The sequence below is a fragment of the Trifolium pratense genome, linkage group LG6, assembly GCF_020283565.1.
Source record: "Trifolium pratense cultivar HEN17-A07 linkage group LG6, ARS_RC_1.1, whole genome shotgun sequence".
Classification (NCBI taxonomy): Eukaryota; Viridiplantae; Streptophyta; class Magnoliopsida; order Fabales; family Fabaceae; genus Trifolium; species Trifolium pratense.
Window position 1 is genome coordinate 26,710,192 of NC_060064.1, and position 17,635 is coordinate 26,727,826.

At 33.8% G+C, this 17,635-nt stretch overlaps 1 protein-coding gene, 6 non-coding genes and 1 pseudogene across 7 annotated transcripts; all 8 read left to right on the forward strand.

Moving 5' to 3' along the window:
* The first annotated feature begins 922 nt into the window (after positions 1-922).
* LOC123892759 lies at positions 923-9,217 on the forward strand. The gene is made up of 2 exons (XM_045942619.1): positions 923-1,604; positions 8,526-9,217. Exons 1-2 carry the CDS (start codon positions 1,319-1,321, stop codon positions 8,888-8,890), a joined length of 651 nt encoding a protein of 216 aa, XP_045798575.1. The 5' UTR covers positions 923-1,318; the 3' UTR covers positions 8,891-9,217.
* Positions 3,158-3,314, forward strand: LOC123893393. The gene has a single exon (XR_006803490.1). It is a non-coding gene; the product is annotated as a U1 spliceosomal RNA (small nuclear RNA).
* On the forward strand, positions 5,372-5,529 carry LOC123893392. The gene has a single exon (XR_006803489.1). It is a non-coding gene; the product is annotated as a U1 spliceosomal RNA (small nuclear RNA).
* Positions 7,613-7,772, forward strand: LOC123893394. Its single transcript, XR_006803491.1, has one exon. It is a non-coding gene; the product is annotated as a U1 spliceosomal RNA (small nuclear RNA).
* A 1,237-nt stretch (positions 9,218-10,454) lies between the features above and the next one.
* On the forward strand, positions 10,455-10,615 carry LOC123893343. Its single transcript, XR_006803448.1, has one exon. It is a non-coding gene; the product is annotated as a U1 spliceosomal RNA (small nuclear RNA).
* Positions 10,616-11,851: 1,236 nt separating this feature from the next.
* Positions 11,852-12,009, forward strand: LOC123893395. Its single transcript, XR_006803492.1, has one exon. It is a non-coding gene; the product is annotated as a U1 spliceosomal RNA (small nuclear RNA).
* A 3,142-nt stretch (positions 12,010-15,151) lies between these two features.
* Positions 15,152-15,303, forward strand: LOC123893396 (annotated as a pseudogene).
* A 2,025-nt stretch (positions 15,304-17,328) lies between these two features.
* On the forward strand, positions 17,329-17,489 carry LOC123893385. Its single transcript, XR_006803484.1, has one exon. It is a non-coding gene; the product is annotated as a U1 spliceosomal RNA (small nuclear RNA).
* Positions 17,490-17,635: the final 146 nt, after the last annotated feature.

Below are 17,635 nucleotides of genomic sequence, written 5' to 3' on the forward strand. Positions count from 1 at the left end.
ATCATACATCAACCAAAAAAAAAAATTACATTAACTAACTACTATATGTAGACATATACTTAAAACAAGTTGGTGTATGTATTGTTACCGATGCTGATTGAGTGCGGTCAGAAGCTATGACGGTATACAATCAGTGAGATCTAGACCATTCAATTGAGATCGGATGGTTTAGATCTTAATCAAATTTTTTACTATTTTGGAAAATTAAAACTACAACAAAATCTATACCGTTCAATTTTAATCTTATGGTTAGAAGATGCTGATCGCATGATTATTATTGGATCCAATTTCATTGTTTTACAAAGTTTTGTATTTCATTTTTTTAAGAAAAGTAAAAGCAAAATAAAATAATACTCATATTTTTCACTCCAACCCTTTTTGTTTTTATATCGAGTATTCTTAGTACAAATTTATCTCTTAACTATGTAAAATATGAAGACTTAATTAGTAAAATAGTTTCTTAAAGACATTTTTGATTTCACATTGGTCCTTAAAGAAAAAAATGTCTGAATAGGTCCCTTAAAGGAAAAAAGTTCCGAATAGGTCCCTTAAATACATATCCGTTAATCAGTTTGGTTCAGACCTTTTTTTTCTTCCTTAAGAGACATATTCAGATCTTTTTTTCTTTAAGGGACCAATCTGAAACCAAAAATATCTTTAAGAGACCATTTTACTAATTAAACCAAATATGAATGATGAATTATCTCCAAACATAATTTTTTTTTTCTCACCAACTAGCATCTATCTCACTAAGCAGCATAATCTGATTTGGAATTATGACATCAAATATTTCAGTCCTCTTTCGATCATAGTTGCGGGATCAAATTGTGATTCTCCTTATCGAATTTAACGTCCTTAACTATAAATAATTCAAACTTAAAATTTTGATAAAATTAAATAAGTTCCGACCATCTCAACCCAAAGACTTTCGTTGCTTTTCACTTTTCACTTTCCCATAAGTCACTCAAAAGGGTTTAAAGCCCTCTCCTTTCCCAAACTCTGCCCCTTATTTCTTCAAAACATATACCCCAGTTCTTCCAAACTACAATTTTGAGCCTTTTCCTTCAAGTAAATGCATGTAATCATTTGTAAAGACTCAATCTTTCAAGCTATACATCGTTTTTTCGCTGTATAATTCATCTGGGTCATTCTGTACTTGCCCCATTTTCAGTACAATGTTAAAAGTGTCCTTTGTGAGTGTCTTATGAATAGGGTTCTCTTTTTTTTTTTTTTTTTTTGAATTTGTGACAAAGTAACAAAACCCCATTTGGAAAAAGTAAAGATTTTTGGCAATTTCAGTGAAGTAAGAAAGAAAAAGATGATTCAGTTACTGTTCTTGGTGATTTTTGCTGAAGGTGTTATGGCTTTTCTTATGTTGGTGAAGATAGGTCCATTAAGGGATCTTGTGATGAAGAGTTTGGATCAGCTCAAAATGGGGAAGGCTCCTGCTACCGTAAAAACTATTGCTGGAACAATGTTTGTGATTCTTCTTTCAAGTCTTATGAGTATTGTTAAGATCCAGAATAAAGGTGCTAAGCTTGGTACTATGTCACCTATGGATCAAGTTCTTTGGAGAACTCATTTGCTCGAGGCTTCACTTCTTGGTATGTTCATGATCCTTTCATCTTTGTCATTTGCATTTTTATGTTAGTTGTTTTTAATGCTTATGTATAAGTTGTTAGGTTAGGTTAATTTTGAACTGTTAGAACTTAGAATGAAGTTTTTTAGGTTTTATGGCTCTTATGTTGTTAGGTTAGGTTAATTTTGAAGTGTTAGAATGAAGTTTTTGATGTGATGCTGTTTTTCTTTGTTATTGTCATGCTGTGAAAACATGTATGTATAAGTTGTTTTTGTTCTGTTATTGAAGTTGTTTCAGAGAACTACATAATCTTTTAAATGTAATTTGAAACTCCAACCGACGTACCGGTCATTATTAAGTTGCTATTGGAAATGGACATAGTTAAAAGTGCCTTTTTTTGACTCACTAATCCGCAATCAGCACAGCTGATTTCCTTTATTTATCTGAATTGATTACTTGGTGTCTTATTTGGCGCTAATCGGCATTGTATCTGCGTTATTTTGGTATAGCAGTTATAGCTCATAATTGTAAATCTGCGAGCTTTGATATCTGATTTCTTTATGATTCTCATTAAAAACACGTTTATAACATAACAATTGCATATTTATCTGTTTGAAGTTGTCATGGCTCATGAAAATGGCTGTGTTTATAAAATAACCTGAAATGCAATACCTGAATGATAAGGCCGCGTAGTGCACAAAACATTAACCTCACGTGTCACGATAGTAGCACTGGATTCCACAATATCTCAATGTGTGTACCTATCTACAAAGGAGATGAATGAAGTCACGATCAAGAATATATGAGCAAACCCATCGTTGCAAGTTTGCAATGATCCCAACAGGCTAATGAGGTTAACGAAACCAACTCTGGTGAGCTGAAACCCATCTCTATCGATCTGAATCTAGCTCCAATGTGGGGAACCTAGTGCCACCATCCTTCATTCTAGAAATTTTGAACCTTTTATATTGCCAATTTGTCCACCGATTTTGAACTTGTTAAACTCTTTCTGTGTGCTGAGTTGTGAAACCTATGTTGTCATTTGCGAATTTGTCTATAAAAAATACTACTACTGTGATATATTTTTTTGTATTCTTCTGGTGTAGTAGCCCAACATCCCAATGAGGTGAATGAACCTTACTCCGATGAGCTAAAACCTAGCTTTAACAAGTTGAATCTACTTCAACAAGGGAAACTATCGTTCACTCTTTAGTAATTTTGGACTTTGTGATTTGCCAATCTTTCCATTGATTTTGACCTTATTACACTCTTACAAGCATTACAAAGGCCATAGCTTTCTGCGGTGTTAGGACTAAACCCACCCTGTTACACATAGCGTAATGAAAGCATATGAGGCTACAATGAAGGCAGTCCAAATTTTCCGCAATTAAGGTGGCTAGGCTTGGACTGCAATTAAGGCGGAATTATAGAGTGATGTTTAGCAGCAGATATTCTGGTCGAAAAGAGCTAGAGTTTGATATCATATATATAAGTGTGGTTGAGCCCCACATCGTAAGTAGTTGAAAGCTGTTGACCGAAGAAAGGGCATAAAATAACCTTCGATTTCAAGGTTACAGCATACTAACCTGGATGGGTCAATGGGTGATCAAGAATGCCCATGCCTAGACGAGTGACCTCCATTGCACTTAGGAGGGTTGCTGGTCTATGGCTCACCCAAGTGGTAGAGCCACGTCGTAATTTGTGGTAGTGGGGCATGCATTCGTGCGGCCCCTTTCAAGTCAAGATAATGTTTTTTTAGACGGTGTAATGGAATTGCTTATTTTATTCATTTGTTTATCTTTTCATATCGGTTCCTGTGACTTTTTGGTTGGTACCGATGGCACGTCGTTAGCAGACTTCTGTTGAGGATCTTGTTAAATACTTGATTTAAAAAAACTCTGTATCTGTATAGTATTGTATCATACTATGTATCTTGGCTTCATAAAAATTGGGTTAACTTGTTGACAAAATCATTTATGTAAACTCAGGTAGGTCATGAATTTGAGGACGGTTGAATTGTTATATTCCTCAAACATGCCTAACATGTTAGGTAATGGTGCGTGTTTATTAGAAAAACCCAAAATGCAATACCTGAATGACGAGGCTGTATAATGCACAAAGCATTAACCTCACAATGGTAGCACTAGACTCCACAACGTCCCAACGCAAGCCTATCCGCAAAGGAGGTGATTGATGTTGTATTGAGTCTCAATCCAATTGCTCCTAACTTAGTTTTGATCAATAATACATGAGCAAACCCATCGTTGCAAGTCTTCTAGGAACCCATCTGGCTCTGGCCATTGAAGTGAATGAACCTGACTCTAATGGCAATGGGGTAAAACCTAGTGGCACCATTCTTTAGTTCAGAAATTTCGGACCTAGTGATTTGCCAATTTTGTCCATCAATTTTGGATTGGGATCTATGTTTGTAGATTCTGGTGTGGTACCCCAATATGCCAACGCGGTGAACTCTAACGTATTGTTCATTATTAAGTTGCTATTGGAAATGGACATATTTAAATGTGCCTTTTTCGACTCACTAATCCTCAATCAGCACAGCTCATTTCAATTATTTATCTGAATTTATTACTCAATGTCTTATTTGGCGCTGATCGGCATTGTATATGCGTTATTTTGGTACAGTAGTTAGAGCTCATAATTGCAAATCTGCGAGTTTTGATGTCTGGTTTCTCTATGATTCTCATTAAAAACACATTTATAACATAGCGATTGCATATTTATCTGTTTGAAGTTGTCATGGCTCATGAAAATGGCTGTGTTTATAAAATAACCTGAAATGCAATACCTGAATGACGAGGCCGCGTAGTGCACAAACCATTAACCTCACGATAGTAGCACTGGATTCCACAATATCTCAACACGTGTACCTATCCACAAAGTAGGGGAATGATATTGTATCGAGTCTCAACCCCATTGCTCCCAAAATAATTGAAGCCACGATCATGAATATATGAGCAAACCCATCGTTGCAAGTTTGCAATGAACCCAACAGGTCAATGAGGTTAATGAAACCAACTCTGGTCGGCTGAAACCCATCTTTATCGATCTGAATCTAACTCCAATGTGGGGAACCTAGTGCCACCATCTTTCATTCTAGAAATTTTGAACCTTATATATTGCCAATTTGTCAACTGATTTTGAACTTGTTAAACTCTTTGGGTGCTGAGTTGTGAAACCTATGTTGTCATTTGCGAATTTGACCATCAATAATACTACTGTGATATATTTTTTTGCATTCTTCTGGTGTAGTAGCCTAACATGCTAATGAGGTGAATGAACCTTACTCCGATGAGCTAAAACCTATCTTTAACAAGTTGAATATACTTCAACAAGGGGAACCCAATATCACCATCGTTCACTCTTTAGTAATTTTGGACTTTGTGATTCGACAATCTTTTCATTGATTTTGACCTTATTACACTCTTACAAGCATTACAAAGGCCATAGCTTTTGGCGATGTTAGGACTAAACCCACCCTGTTACACATAGCATAATGAAAGCACTGGAGGCTTCAATGAAGGCAGTCCGAAAGTCTGAATTTTCCACAATTAAGGTGGCTAGGCATGGACTGCAATTAAGGCAGAATTCTAGCGTGATGTTTAGCAGCAGATATCCTCAGCGAAAAGAGCTGGAGTTTGATATCGTGTGTATATATATATATATATATATATATATATATATATATATATATATATGTCCCACATCGTAAGTAGTTGAAAGCTGTTGACCGAAGAAAGGGCATAAAATAACTTCCGATTTCAAGGTTGCAGCATACTAACCTGGACGGGTCAATGGGTGATCAAGAATGCCCATGACCTAGACGAGTGACCTCCATTGCACTTAGGAGGGTTGCTGGTCTATGGCACACCCAAGTAGTGGAGCCACGTCACAATTTTTGGTAGTGGGGCCTGCATTCGTGCTGCCCCTTTCAAGCCAAGTTAATGTTTTTTTAGATGGGGTAATGGAATTGTTTATTCTATTCATTTGTTTATCCTTTGATATCGGTTTCTGTGTGACCTTTCGGTTTGTACTTGGTACCGATGGCGCATTGTTAGCAGACTTCTAATGAGGATCTTGTTAAATACTTGATTTTAAAAGAATTCTGTATCTGTGCAGTATTATATCATACTATGTATCTTGGCTTCGTAAACATTGAGTTAACTCGTTGACAAAATCATTGTGTAAACTCAGGTAGGTCATGAATTTGAGGACGATTAAATTGTTATATTCCTCAAACATGCCTAATATGTTAGGCAATGTCCGTGTTTATAAGAAAAACCCAAAATGCAATACCTGAATGACGAGGCTGTATAATGCACAAAACATTAACCTCACAATGGTAGCACTAGACTCCACAACATCCCAACGTAAGCCTATCCGCAAAGGAGGTGATTGACGTTGTATTGAGTCTGAATCCCATTGCTCCCTACTTAATTTAAGTCATGATCAAGAATACATTAGCATGCCCATCGTTGCAAGTCTTATAGGAACCCATCAGGTCATTGAGGTGAATGAACCTGACTCTGTTGTGCTAAAACCTAGCTGTAGCAATCTGAATCTAGCTCCAATGAGGGGAACCCAGTGGCACTATTCTTCACTCCAGAAATTTTGAACCTTTTGATTTGCCAATTTGTCCACCGATTTTGAACTTGTCACACTCTTTTGTGTGTGCTTAGGGTTGAACCTATATTGTGATTTGCCAATTTGTCCATCAATTTGGAATTGTGATCTATGTTTGTCGGTGTTGGTGTGGTACTCCAACATGCCAATGCGGTGAATGAACCCGCAATCAGCATAGCTCATTTCCTTTATTTATTGGAATTTATTACTTGATGTCTTATTTGGCACCGACTGGCATTGTCCATGCGTTATTTTTGTATAGCAGTTATAGCTCATAATAGTAAATCTGCGAGCTTTAATGTCTGGTTTCTTTATGATTCTGATGTAAAAACACCTCTATAATAACATTACAATTACATATTTATATGTTAGCAATTATAATGGCTAATCTCATCATTTCATGACATCAGCCGTGTTTATAAAATAACCCAAAATGCAATGCCTGAATGATGGGGCTCAGTAGTGCACAAAACATTAACCGCAAAATGGTAGCACTGGACTCCATAACATCCCAACGTGTACCTATCTGCAAAGGAGGTGAATGTTGTTTTATCGAGTCTCAACCCCATAGCTACCAAAATAATTGAAGTCACAATCAAGAATATACGAGCAAACCCATCGTTGCAAGTTTGCAATGAACCCAACAGGTCAATGAGGTTAATCAAACCAACCCTAATGGGCTAAAACCTCGCTCTATCGATCTAAATCTAGCTCCAATGAGGGGAACCTGGTGCCACCATCCTTCATTCTAGAAATTTTGAATCTTGTAAATTGCCAATTTGTCCACCGATTTTGAACTTGTTAATCTCTGTTATGAGTTGTGAAACCTATATTGTCATTTATGAATTTGTCCATCAATAATACCGTTGTGACTTGTGATCTATGTTTGTGTATTCTTGTGTAGTAACAGTAACCCAACATGCCAATGAGGTGAATAACCTTACTCTGATGAGCTAAAACCTAGCTCTATCAAGTTGAATCTACTTCAACAAGGGGAACCCAATACCACCATCGTTCACTCTTTTAGTAATTTTGGACCTTGTGATTTACCAATCTGTCCATTGATTTTGACCTTATTACGCTTTTACAAGCATTACAAAGGCCACAGATTTTGGCGATGTTAGGACTAAACCCACCCTGTTACACCTAGCACAAGTGCAGGAGGCTGCAATGAAGACAGTCCAAATTTGCTGCAATTAAAGTGTTTAGGGATGGACCCCAATTAAGGCGGAATTATAGAGTGATGTTTAGCAGCAGATATCCCCGTTGAAAACAGCTAGAGTTTGATATGGTATATACAAGTGTAGTCGAGTTCCACATCGTAAGTAGTTGACAGCTGTTGACAGAAGAAAGGGCATAAAATAATCTTCAATTCCAACGTTGCAAAATATGTATCATACTCGGACGGGGTAAATGGGCGATCACTAAGGCCTATGACCTAGACGAGTGACCAGCATTGCACTTAGGAGGGTTGCTGGTCTAAGACCCACCCAAATAGTGGGTCCTACATCATAATTTGTGGTAGTGGGGCCTGCGTTTACGCGGCCCTTTCAAGCCAAGATAATGTTTTTTAGACCGTGTAATGGAGTTACTTATTCTATTCATTTGTTTAATTTTTCATATCGGCTTCCTACCGTGACTTTTCAGTTGGTACCAATGGCACATTGTTAGCAGACTTCTAATGAGGATGTTTTTAGATACTACTTTATTTTTACTAAAACTTTTCTGTATCTGTGTAGTATTGTATCATACTATGCATCTCGGCTTCTTAGACATCAAGTTAACTTGTTCACAAAATCATTTATGTAAACTCAGGTAGGTCACGAATTTGAGAATGATTGAACAGGTCTTTTTGTTTTATGAAACATGATTTAATGGTAAATTCGTATCATGCTTCAGAATCATCATGTTAGAGAGAGATCTAGAACGGACAAAATATATATATAATCTGAAAAAGAATACATGCCTTTCTCTCTGCTTACATGATGACCATTCAAAATAAGAGAACTAAAATTCTTCATGAGTGGATAATTTTTTTATCATCAATAGATTAAGTCAATTGGTATGATTTGGCAACAATGTTCCTGCTGGTAGTGCTGCATGACTTTATTTTGTTTTATGATCTTTGTGCTAGTTTGTTTGCTGTTGTTAAAATTGGTTAATTGAATTAATCATTTGACGTATTTCTGGTTGTATATTTGTATTCCTTTATTTTTACTCCGACATTTTTAATGTATCAATGTATTAGATTACATAGTAAGCTAGATATTATCTTTGTCTTAACTGAATTAATTTTATCTTGTAGGTTTCACATTATTCCTTGGATTCCTAATTGATCGAATGCACCATTATCTCCAAAAACTTATTAATCTAAGGGGTAACATTGGAGCTTCAAAAGAAGAAGTAGAAAATCTAAAAAAAGAAACTGTTGAGCTCAAAGAAAAGGAAGAGAAAGCTTCCAAGGAGATAAAACAGCTGAAGAAAGAACTTTCAAATCTGTCAGAAGGTTTGAAAAAGGTAAAGATGGAATCCGAAGAGAAAGACAAGAAAGTTGAGACGGCTGAAGCTCACGTTGCTTCCCTACAGAAACAAGCTGCAGATTTACTACTTGAATATGACAGACTATTGGAAGACAACCAAAATCTTCAAGCCATGGGACATAAGAGTTGAGGAAAAGACCGAGATACTTTGATGAACATAGTTTCGAGGAGGGATCTCATGAGAACCATTTCTAGTTCTTTTGTTGCAAACTCATTTCTAGAGAAAAATTATCTTTTTTTGGTTCTCCATGTGAAAGTTTACAGATTTTGCAGTCCTCGGTTTGTTCAACATTTTGTTATTAAATTGTTTCTTAACAATTGGCCATCTTAGTTTTTTTCTTCCTTTTTTTTTTGTTGGTTTAATTTGGATTGGATGGATACATTTTAGTTCAAGGGTTATTGGTGGGACAAATACATGTCATGAATTAGGAAAAAAGGATGTTAAATTTCATCTTTATGATTGTGCTTCATGGTTCATCGTTCTATTCCAATTTATGCTTAAATCAGTGTTGTCGATTGCGGATTGTGGAAAGTAGCGATTTCTTCAAGTTTGGACATGCAATGGTGCTATAGCCGCTATTTGACAAAATTTTATACTAAATAGTGTAACGTAACAATAGCTATTTGTTCAATTTTCGTTTGGCTATAGTCGCAGAACACATTTCAAGGTGCTGAGAAGAGACAGGATCATCATTATTGAGCTGGTGATAGACAGTGAATTAATGTGTAAATCAATGACTTTTCCTCTCCTTGCAATATAATTTCAGCAGTTTGCTGTATAAGACACCCCCAACCAATTAAATAAATTGATGAGTAATAGTATTTGCATGCTTTAGAATTGAATTTTACCAGTGCCTAACCTTGGCATGAGATATTGGTTTTGCAAGACATTGATCAAAGTAAATAGTTTTCAAGACTTTGTTGCATTTATCTGCTTGCTCCACCCTCAGCTTCAGTTAGTAGTACAGACAAATCTGAACTTCCCTGGCCTAAACACACATGATCAATTTAGTAACAATGGATGATATGGGGAAAAAACGTCTAATGTGAAACATCTAAAACCAAAAGAGAAAATATATTTTGACAGCCAATATGTTGTCGGACACTGTATAAACAAACGGTTTTGTGTTGAATGTACTTTTATACAAGCATTTGCAAGCCAAGAACGCCATTCTTCCTACTTTCTGCATTCAAAGTGCTAAGACAGTCTTAGTAAGAACAATTATGAAGATATTCTCATTTGTGAAATCATACCCACCGCTGCATGAACGCAACGAAATACCAACTGTCTACAATGGTAGAATTAGGTAGATAGAATTCATTCAGTTGTCTGGTGAAAGATTATATATTATACATCAAACCATATGTTAAGTATCAAAGTAAAACAAGTTTCTTCTTAATTTTCAGCTGGAAGCCCTCTTGAATGGTGGCCTTAAACACCAACAGGCAACCTTTATGACTGAGATTAAATTATTAGTTATAGATATAATCTTATAAGCTTTCAAAGTTGGCATGAGACATTGAATTAGAACAATTACAAGTTGAAGAAATGGCAAGTAGAATATGATAAAACAATATGCAGCAGGTGAGACGGAGTGGATAATACATTGCATAGATGAGTCCCACATCGGAAAGAGGTGAAAGGTGTTGAGAGAAGAAAGTGTATAAAATGACTTGAATGTCTTCATTGCAACATACTTACCTGGATGGGGTCAATGGATGATCATGAAGGTCCATGGCCTAGGAAAGTGACCTCCATTGCACTTAGGAGGGGTGCTATCCTAAGATCTACCCAAGTGGTGGAGTCTACATCATAATTTGTTGCTGTGGGGGCCTGCGTTCGCGCGGCCCCTTCCTTGTCAGTTCAAATTTTTATTAGGAAAATAAAATCTAATAATAATGACAATTTATATGGTAAATTCGAAAGTTATATTAAATTTTTTTAATATATTGTCCCCAATTTAGCTCAGATTGGCACACTTAAATAAACCTTATTGACCGGGACTCCATAAATTTTATTACTTCATAGATGATCTACTCATTGTTGATTGTAAAGACCCTTGTATTCCTCTTCTTTATCGTCAATTAATTTAAATTCCTTTCCCAAAAAAAAAGTTAATAGTATCTACTTAATTTTGCAGCTCTTTTGGTTTCTTCACATACTCCCTCCGTAACATTTTATAAGGAAAAATGCACTTTCTAGATTCATTGTATATTTAATGTAGCTGGTTCATAATATAGACCAAATACATTAAATATACAACAACCTAAAAAATGCATTTTTACTTATAAAGCGTTACGGAGGGAGTATTTATTATTAAATTGTTGCTTAATAGTTTCACTTATGAGTTTTTTATTTTTTATTCTTTTTATTGAATGATTTTCTTTTGATAAATAACAATAGATATGTTTATGTTTAAGCATTATTGGTTAATATAAATAACAATGAACTACAAAATACTTATGTAAAATTTCAATTTTCAGAATCGATGTTAAAATTTAGAGACTAGAACACTATTCCTGAAGTGAAATTTTGACACTAACAACAAACTCTGGATCTCATGCCCTTACTCATATAATAGCAATTAAAACAGTTAAATGTTTTAATCTTAGACAAACTACTATGCCATATAGAAGTGTTTACATGCCCTTACTCATAAGTTCAAAATTTTGATACATTAGCTTCACTCTCAAACATTTGCTTCATCCGAATGATTTCACCATTCACTATCCTTTTTGGAGTCCTATTTTCCATTTCTTCTGTATTCACATCAGAACATGTATATATATATATATATATATAATACAATTTGTTTATGCATCAAATTGAGAATAAAAAGAAGAGATAGTTTAGACATCACAAAATATAGTAAATCCGCACGCAATGAATTTTAAGAAGAGATAGTATTCTACTACACGTTTTTGTTGAATCCCGTATAAATGTCACAATTAAAGTCAAATTCAAAATTTATGTCGACATCTTCGATAACATGAATATAAAAATCGTAAAACAAACAAATTAAACTGGGTTAGATTTCAGAAGAGTTTTCAATGCAATGTGAATTTATAATTTAGTATTTATGTACAATTGAGTCCCACATTGCTAATTTTTGAATGATCATTAAGGCCCATGACTTAGGTTGGTGACATCTATTGCACTTTGGAGGGGTGACAGTCTAAGGTTTACCCAAGTGGTGGATCCTACGTCATTATTTGTTGCAGCGGGACTTGCGTTTACGCAACCCCCTCTAATTAAGTACCACTGTTTGTAACAAACTTATAATAATTATAATTTTCCCCTTGATGTGGTTGATTCTAAGTGTCACTTAAATACCAATGGATTTCACGATCTTCCTCTGTACACGCCCATAGATCTGGCCTCTCTGATAATTTTTGCACCGCTCTAACACAGTGGAGGGAGGAAAACGCGCGAGGTCGTAAGATCTCATGATCTAGATCACACTCTTGACAACCTCGATTGGAACATAATTTGGAAACCAAATGTGCCTGAAAGAATCGGTTGTTTTATTTGAATTTTTCATCTTGACCGGATTCTTATTAATTTAAACAAAAGTAAGATAGGGTTGAGTTGAGACATGTGTTCTTATGTCACATATTGTGGAACAGTTTACATGTTTTTAGGGGTTGTCCTGTTGCTATGCAAATTTGGTTAAATGATGTGCTGATTGATATTAGAAACAATTTCTTCGATGACGATTTACAATATTGGATTCATTATAATCTCAACTATGAGTGGGGTGGAGCAAAATTGTTAAAATCTAATTTTAAATCGTAAACTCCATCGATTATACGTTTTTAATTATAATTTTCGTGTTAAATCAGAGCTAAAATTATTTTGAGTGAAACCACAAGTCAAAGCAAGTTTACATTATTTAACTCTTTGTAAAATCGGTAAAATTCCTTAAACTCTTACATATTCACCTACTTGAGCAATTCGAAAGATTTTTTTTTTTTTTTTCAATTTCAGAAGTTCAATTTTATCCTTTAGAAATAACACAAATCTTTTTAATAATACACATAATGTCATATTAGTAGATTTGTCAAAAAATAAAATCATATTAGTAATAAATAAAATATCATGTGTAAATATTTAGAGAGACACTTTTTTATTAATAAAAGCTATATGTTAATAAATAGAGGGTTAACAATTTTTTATACTCGTATTTTTTATGGTAGTATACTGCTCTGTATTTCTCATGATAAATTAAGTGATTCAATTATTCAATTATGCTAAAAAGTAAATTTTTACTTTTTTTGGTTGTTGCTTAAAATATGAAACAAAGGAACACAGGAAGTACATTAATAATTAGAGAGATACTAATTTAGTGTACTCGTATGTTTCTAATAAAGTCTCTTATTTTTATGCATGTGCGCGGAAGAAAAACAAGTGAGGAAAGAAACATATAAATAATGGTTAAATATGTTTTTGAATATTATATTTTAATAAAATAATAGTTTCAAATTTTTATGCGATTATTTAAATATAATAAGGTATTTGTTAAATAATTGATACATAGATGTAATAGGGGCTTCATAAAAATAAATTTAAATAATAGGGTTTAAAATTTACAATCACTTTATATTTTAATCATATATAATATTCATTCTCACATGAGATACATGATTCAAAGAATCATATTTACTACATGAAAAATAAAAATGTGAGAGATACTATTCTATTTTTTTTGTTGGTAGAAGAGATATACTATTCATGTACCAAAAAAAAAAGCAGAAGAGATATACTATTCTTACTGGATATATCGAAGGGTATATAATTGTTGGTTTTATTTGTTATTGAAATACATGACTATAGTCACATTTAATTCATGAGAATAAGTGAAAATCATTTGAGTGTGAATTACTATCTAATAATTAAAATTGATATATCAATTTTTTATATTTTCTTTAATTAAAATTCATAATTGATTTTTTAATTCTAAAAAATTTAAAATAAATTTTTTTAATCTCAGATTAAGTTAAAATTATATATAATATAACTTTAATATGAGGTAAATTTTACGAGTTTAGAGTCGAGTTTATCTTTCAACTCAACCTAAACAAAATAAATTGACGTAAAATTTCAATTATGACAACCTTGATGTGGAGCTAATGCTGTTCATTGGGCAATGGTATGTCATAGACTGTGGACGTGGCGCAACAAGGAAACTCATCATGAAGAGTCCTCCCAAAGACCACAACACCCAGGTCACTAGGTCAGTATAATATGCAGCTCACGCATGACTATGCTGCTGCTGCAAACCAAATTGGTAGAGCTGTGTTTGACAGGTCACGCATGATGCCAACAAGTTTATGAATTATGGGGAGTTTTTGAAGGTTTTAAGTATATGTAAAGGTTGGACTTTAATAAAGTGGAATTGACTGTTGATTCTAGTGTGGTTGCTCGGGTAATTAAGATGGATATGTCTAGGAGTAAAAGTCGGGTCAAACTTTGGTTAAGAATATTCATAGATTATTGGAGCTGCATTGAGAAGTTACCGTGGTGCACTCATATAGGGATGCCAACAAGTATGCAAATGTTTTAGCCAATATTTAGTTTTTTTTATGCTCCTCATAATTAGTTTAGGCCTTTGTTAGATGCTGATGGTTTGTGATCACTACCCCGCGTTTGATTACCGTGTAACTTTCTTTTTCCGGACTTAGGCCTCTTTCCAATATAAAAATAAAATGGCTTAAATGCACTTTTGGTCCCCCTATTTTCAAAAAAATGAAGTTTTGGTCCCCCTATTTTAAAAACCAACTTTTTAGTCCCCCTATTTTCATTTTTTTTGAGTTTTGATCCCCCATCCTATTTTGGGGTTAATTTTGTTGATGTGGCCTTGTAACTAATGATGTGGCAACATTCATGTAGACAAATTTAATATCCATGTCATTATTATATATTTTTAAATTCAATAAAACTTTATTTTAATGAACTTTCTTAGGTTTAATTAAATTATTTTATAAAATAAGTTTTATTGAATTAAAAACAAATAATGACATGAATATTAAATTTGTCCACGTAGACGCTGATATGCATTAGTGACAATGCCACATCAACAAAATTAGCCTTAAAATGGAATGGGGGATCAAAACTCAAAAAAAAATAAAATTGGGGGACTAAAAAGTTGGTTTTTAAAATAGGGGGACCAAAACTTCATTTTTTTGAAAATAGGGGGATCAAAAGTGCATTTAAGCCAAATAAAATAAATCTATATGCATAAATGCATCATTTTTAGTGAATTAAATCATGATCAAATTTGTAACCCAAAAACAATAAAAAATTAGGAAAGCTGAAAATTAGTGAGTCGTTAAGTCCTAAATTGTAAGTAGCATAAGTGTGTAAAACTATATTGATTAGCAACCAGGAAAAATACTTACTTGGATGGGCTCAATAGATGATAAAAAAGGCCCATGACCTTCATTGCACTTTGAAGGAGTACCGACCTAATGTTTATCCAAATGGTGAATCAAACATAATAATTTGTGGTAATGAGGGTATTTTCAAGTTAGTGAAATATTTTTATTTTTCATTCAATTCAGTTTGAACTAGAATTATGTTTGTAAAGTTATTTTTCATAGTAGTTCTATGTCAAGATTAATTCTAGCAACTCTTTAACCCCTGAATAACAACTATGGTTTATGGATTGCGCTTGGGAGAGATATTTCACTCACCAATGTGGTTTTGAGGTCAACTCTTCGGTGGTGGCAGTAACCGATCCAAAAATTTTGCATAGTGGGGCACCGCATATATAAAATTGCAACATTACATATATATTTTCTCAAAATAATAACATCTATTACATTTCATTTTATATTAGCATAAATAATACATCATATTTGTTCTCTATGAGGATTCATAGTCTGAAAATACTTAATGATTTTTTGTTTTATTTTCAAGGGCAATGAAAATATCTTTCTTTATATAAGTAACTAGACAATCATTCAACCATATAATCTCCCATTCGATTTTGCAACCGATTCTTGATAATACTCATAGCAGAGAAAACTCTTTCAGCGGTCGTAGTTGCCAAAAGTAATATCAAAGATAACTCTAAAAACAAATATACCAATGGGCACACAATATATATTCTTTCTTGTCTCTACTAGCTTTATGCAAAGATCACCGATCCCTTCTAATTCTAAAAATTCATCTTCAGAGCATACATCATAATAATAATTTTCAAGCTGGGAATCTAGTGTCAATAACTCAATAGGTGAAAATTATGATAGATAAAATTGAGCTAAACGATTCAACTTTTCCTTATCAAATGCAGAAAAAGGAATTTCTTTGACCTAAACAAGCAACACAAAAGAAGCAACTTATTATTCACTTATGTAAAATGATTACTCAACTCTTGAGGTTGTCGATCAATCACTTGATATAGAACAATTGAACTTGAAAGTAACGTAAATTAGAAACTCTCTACAATTTGTGCTTTGACTTTTAATATGTTTGAAAGGGATTATTCATATTTGGCACGACAACTTCATGATATTCATAAAATAATGAAACCTCATTGAGCAACCATTATTCCTTATAACTTGTAACTTTTGTTTGGACATTTTGACTAATTTCATGGCATTTACAATATCTTGATCACTTCTTTGTAATACTTGAGCTAATTCATGAGTAATTCATACATGGATTGCTCCATCTCCATCCTTACAATGTATTCTTGATGAGGCTTCACAATTATCTTACTGACACACTTCGGTTAATCTTATCAACCTGGACTCGAACAAATGTGCTGATTTTATTGCCTCTCTCTAGGTTATATGGGCTCTTTTTCTTTAAGCACTTTTTAGTAGTCTTGTTCTCTCCGATAATCTGCTCTTTACTTATTGTAAAGACTATTGTAGTCCTCTTCTTTATCATTAGTTAAATTTCATTTCCACAAAAAAATGTTAATATATTATTGTTAAATACGCCCAATCATTCCGGATAACGCTTGCATCCTCTATCTTACCGCGGCTGCTGGCACAGAGTTAGCTGATGCTTATTCCCCAGATACTGTCATTGTTTCTTCTCCCATAAAAGAAGTTCATGACCCGTAGGCCTTTTGCAGCTCTTTTGGTTTGTTTACCATATTAAATTGTTGCTTATAGTTTTACCATTGTCCTATTATCCATTTCTGTATTCAGATCAGAGCATGTATTCTATAAATTTATATTTTATACCATTTGTTTATGCATCAAATTGTGAATAAAAAGAATATTGTGTGCTTCTTAGACATCTCAAAATATAGTAAATCAACACAAATGAATTTTAAGAAGAGATCATAGAATTGTATTACATGTCTTAGTTTAGTTCCATATAAATGTCACAAAATTATAGGCCAACCTCAAAATATATGTCCAAATCCTCAATAACATGAATATATAAATTGTTAAAGAAACAAATGTGGTAGATTTCAGACTTAAAGTCTTCAATGCAATGTAAATTTTGAAATGCAATTTGTATGCACGGTTGAGTCCCACATCGTTAATTTTTGAATGGTGTTTGTAGAAGCAAGTGTATAAAATAAACCTGTTCAACACCTTAGCAAATTACTTACCTGGATGGGGTCAATGGCTGATCATGAAGGCCCATGGCCTAGGTTGGTGGTCTCCATTGCACTTTGGAGGGGTGCCAGCCTAAGGTCTACCCAAGTGGTGGATCCTACATCATTATTTGTTGCAGTGGGGGCTTGCGTTCGCGCAGCCCCTTCCAATTAAGTATAAATATTTTATGGTTGTAATACTTATAATTATTGGCTAATTATTATGATTTTCTTACAATGGTTAATTATGATTATTACGTGCTTAATGGACATACCTGTATTAGAACTCAATAATCACCAACATCATTAACTAC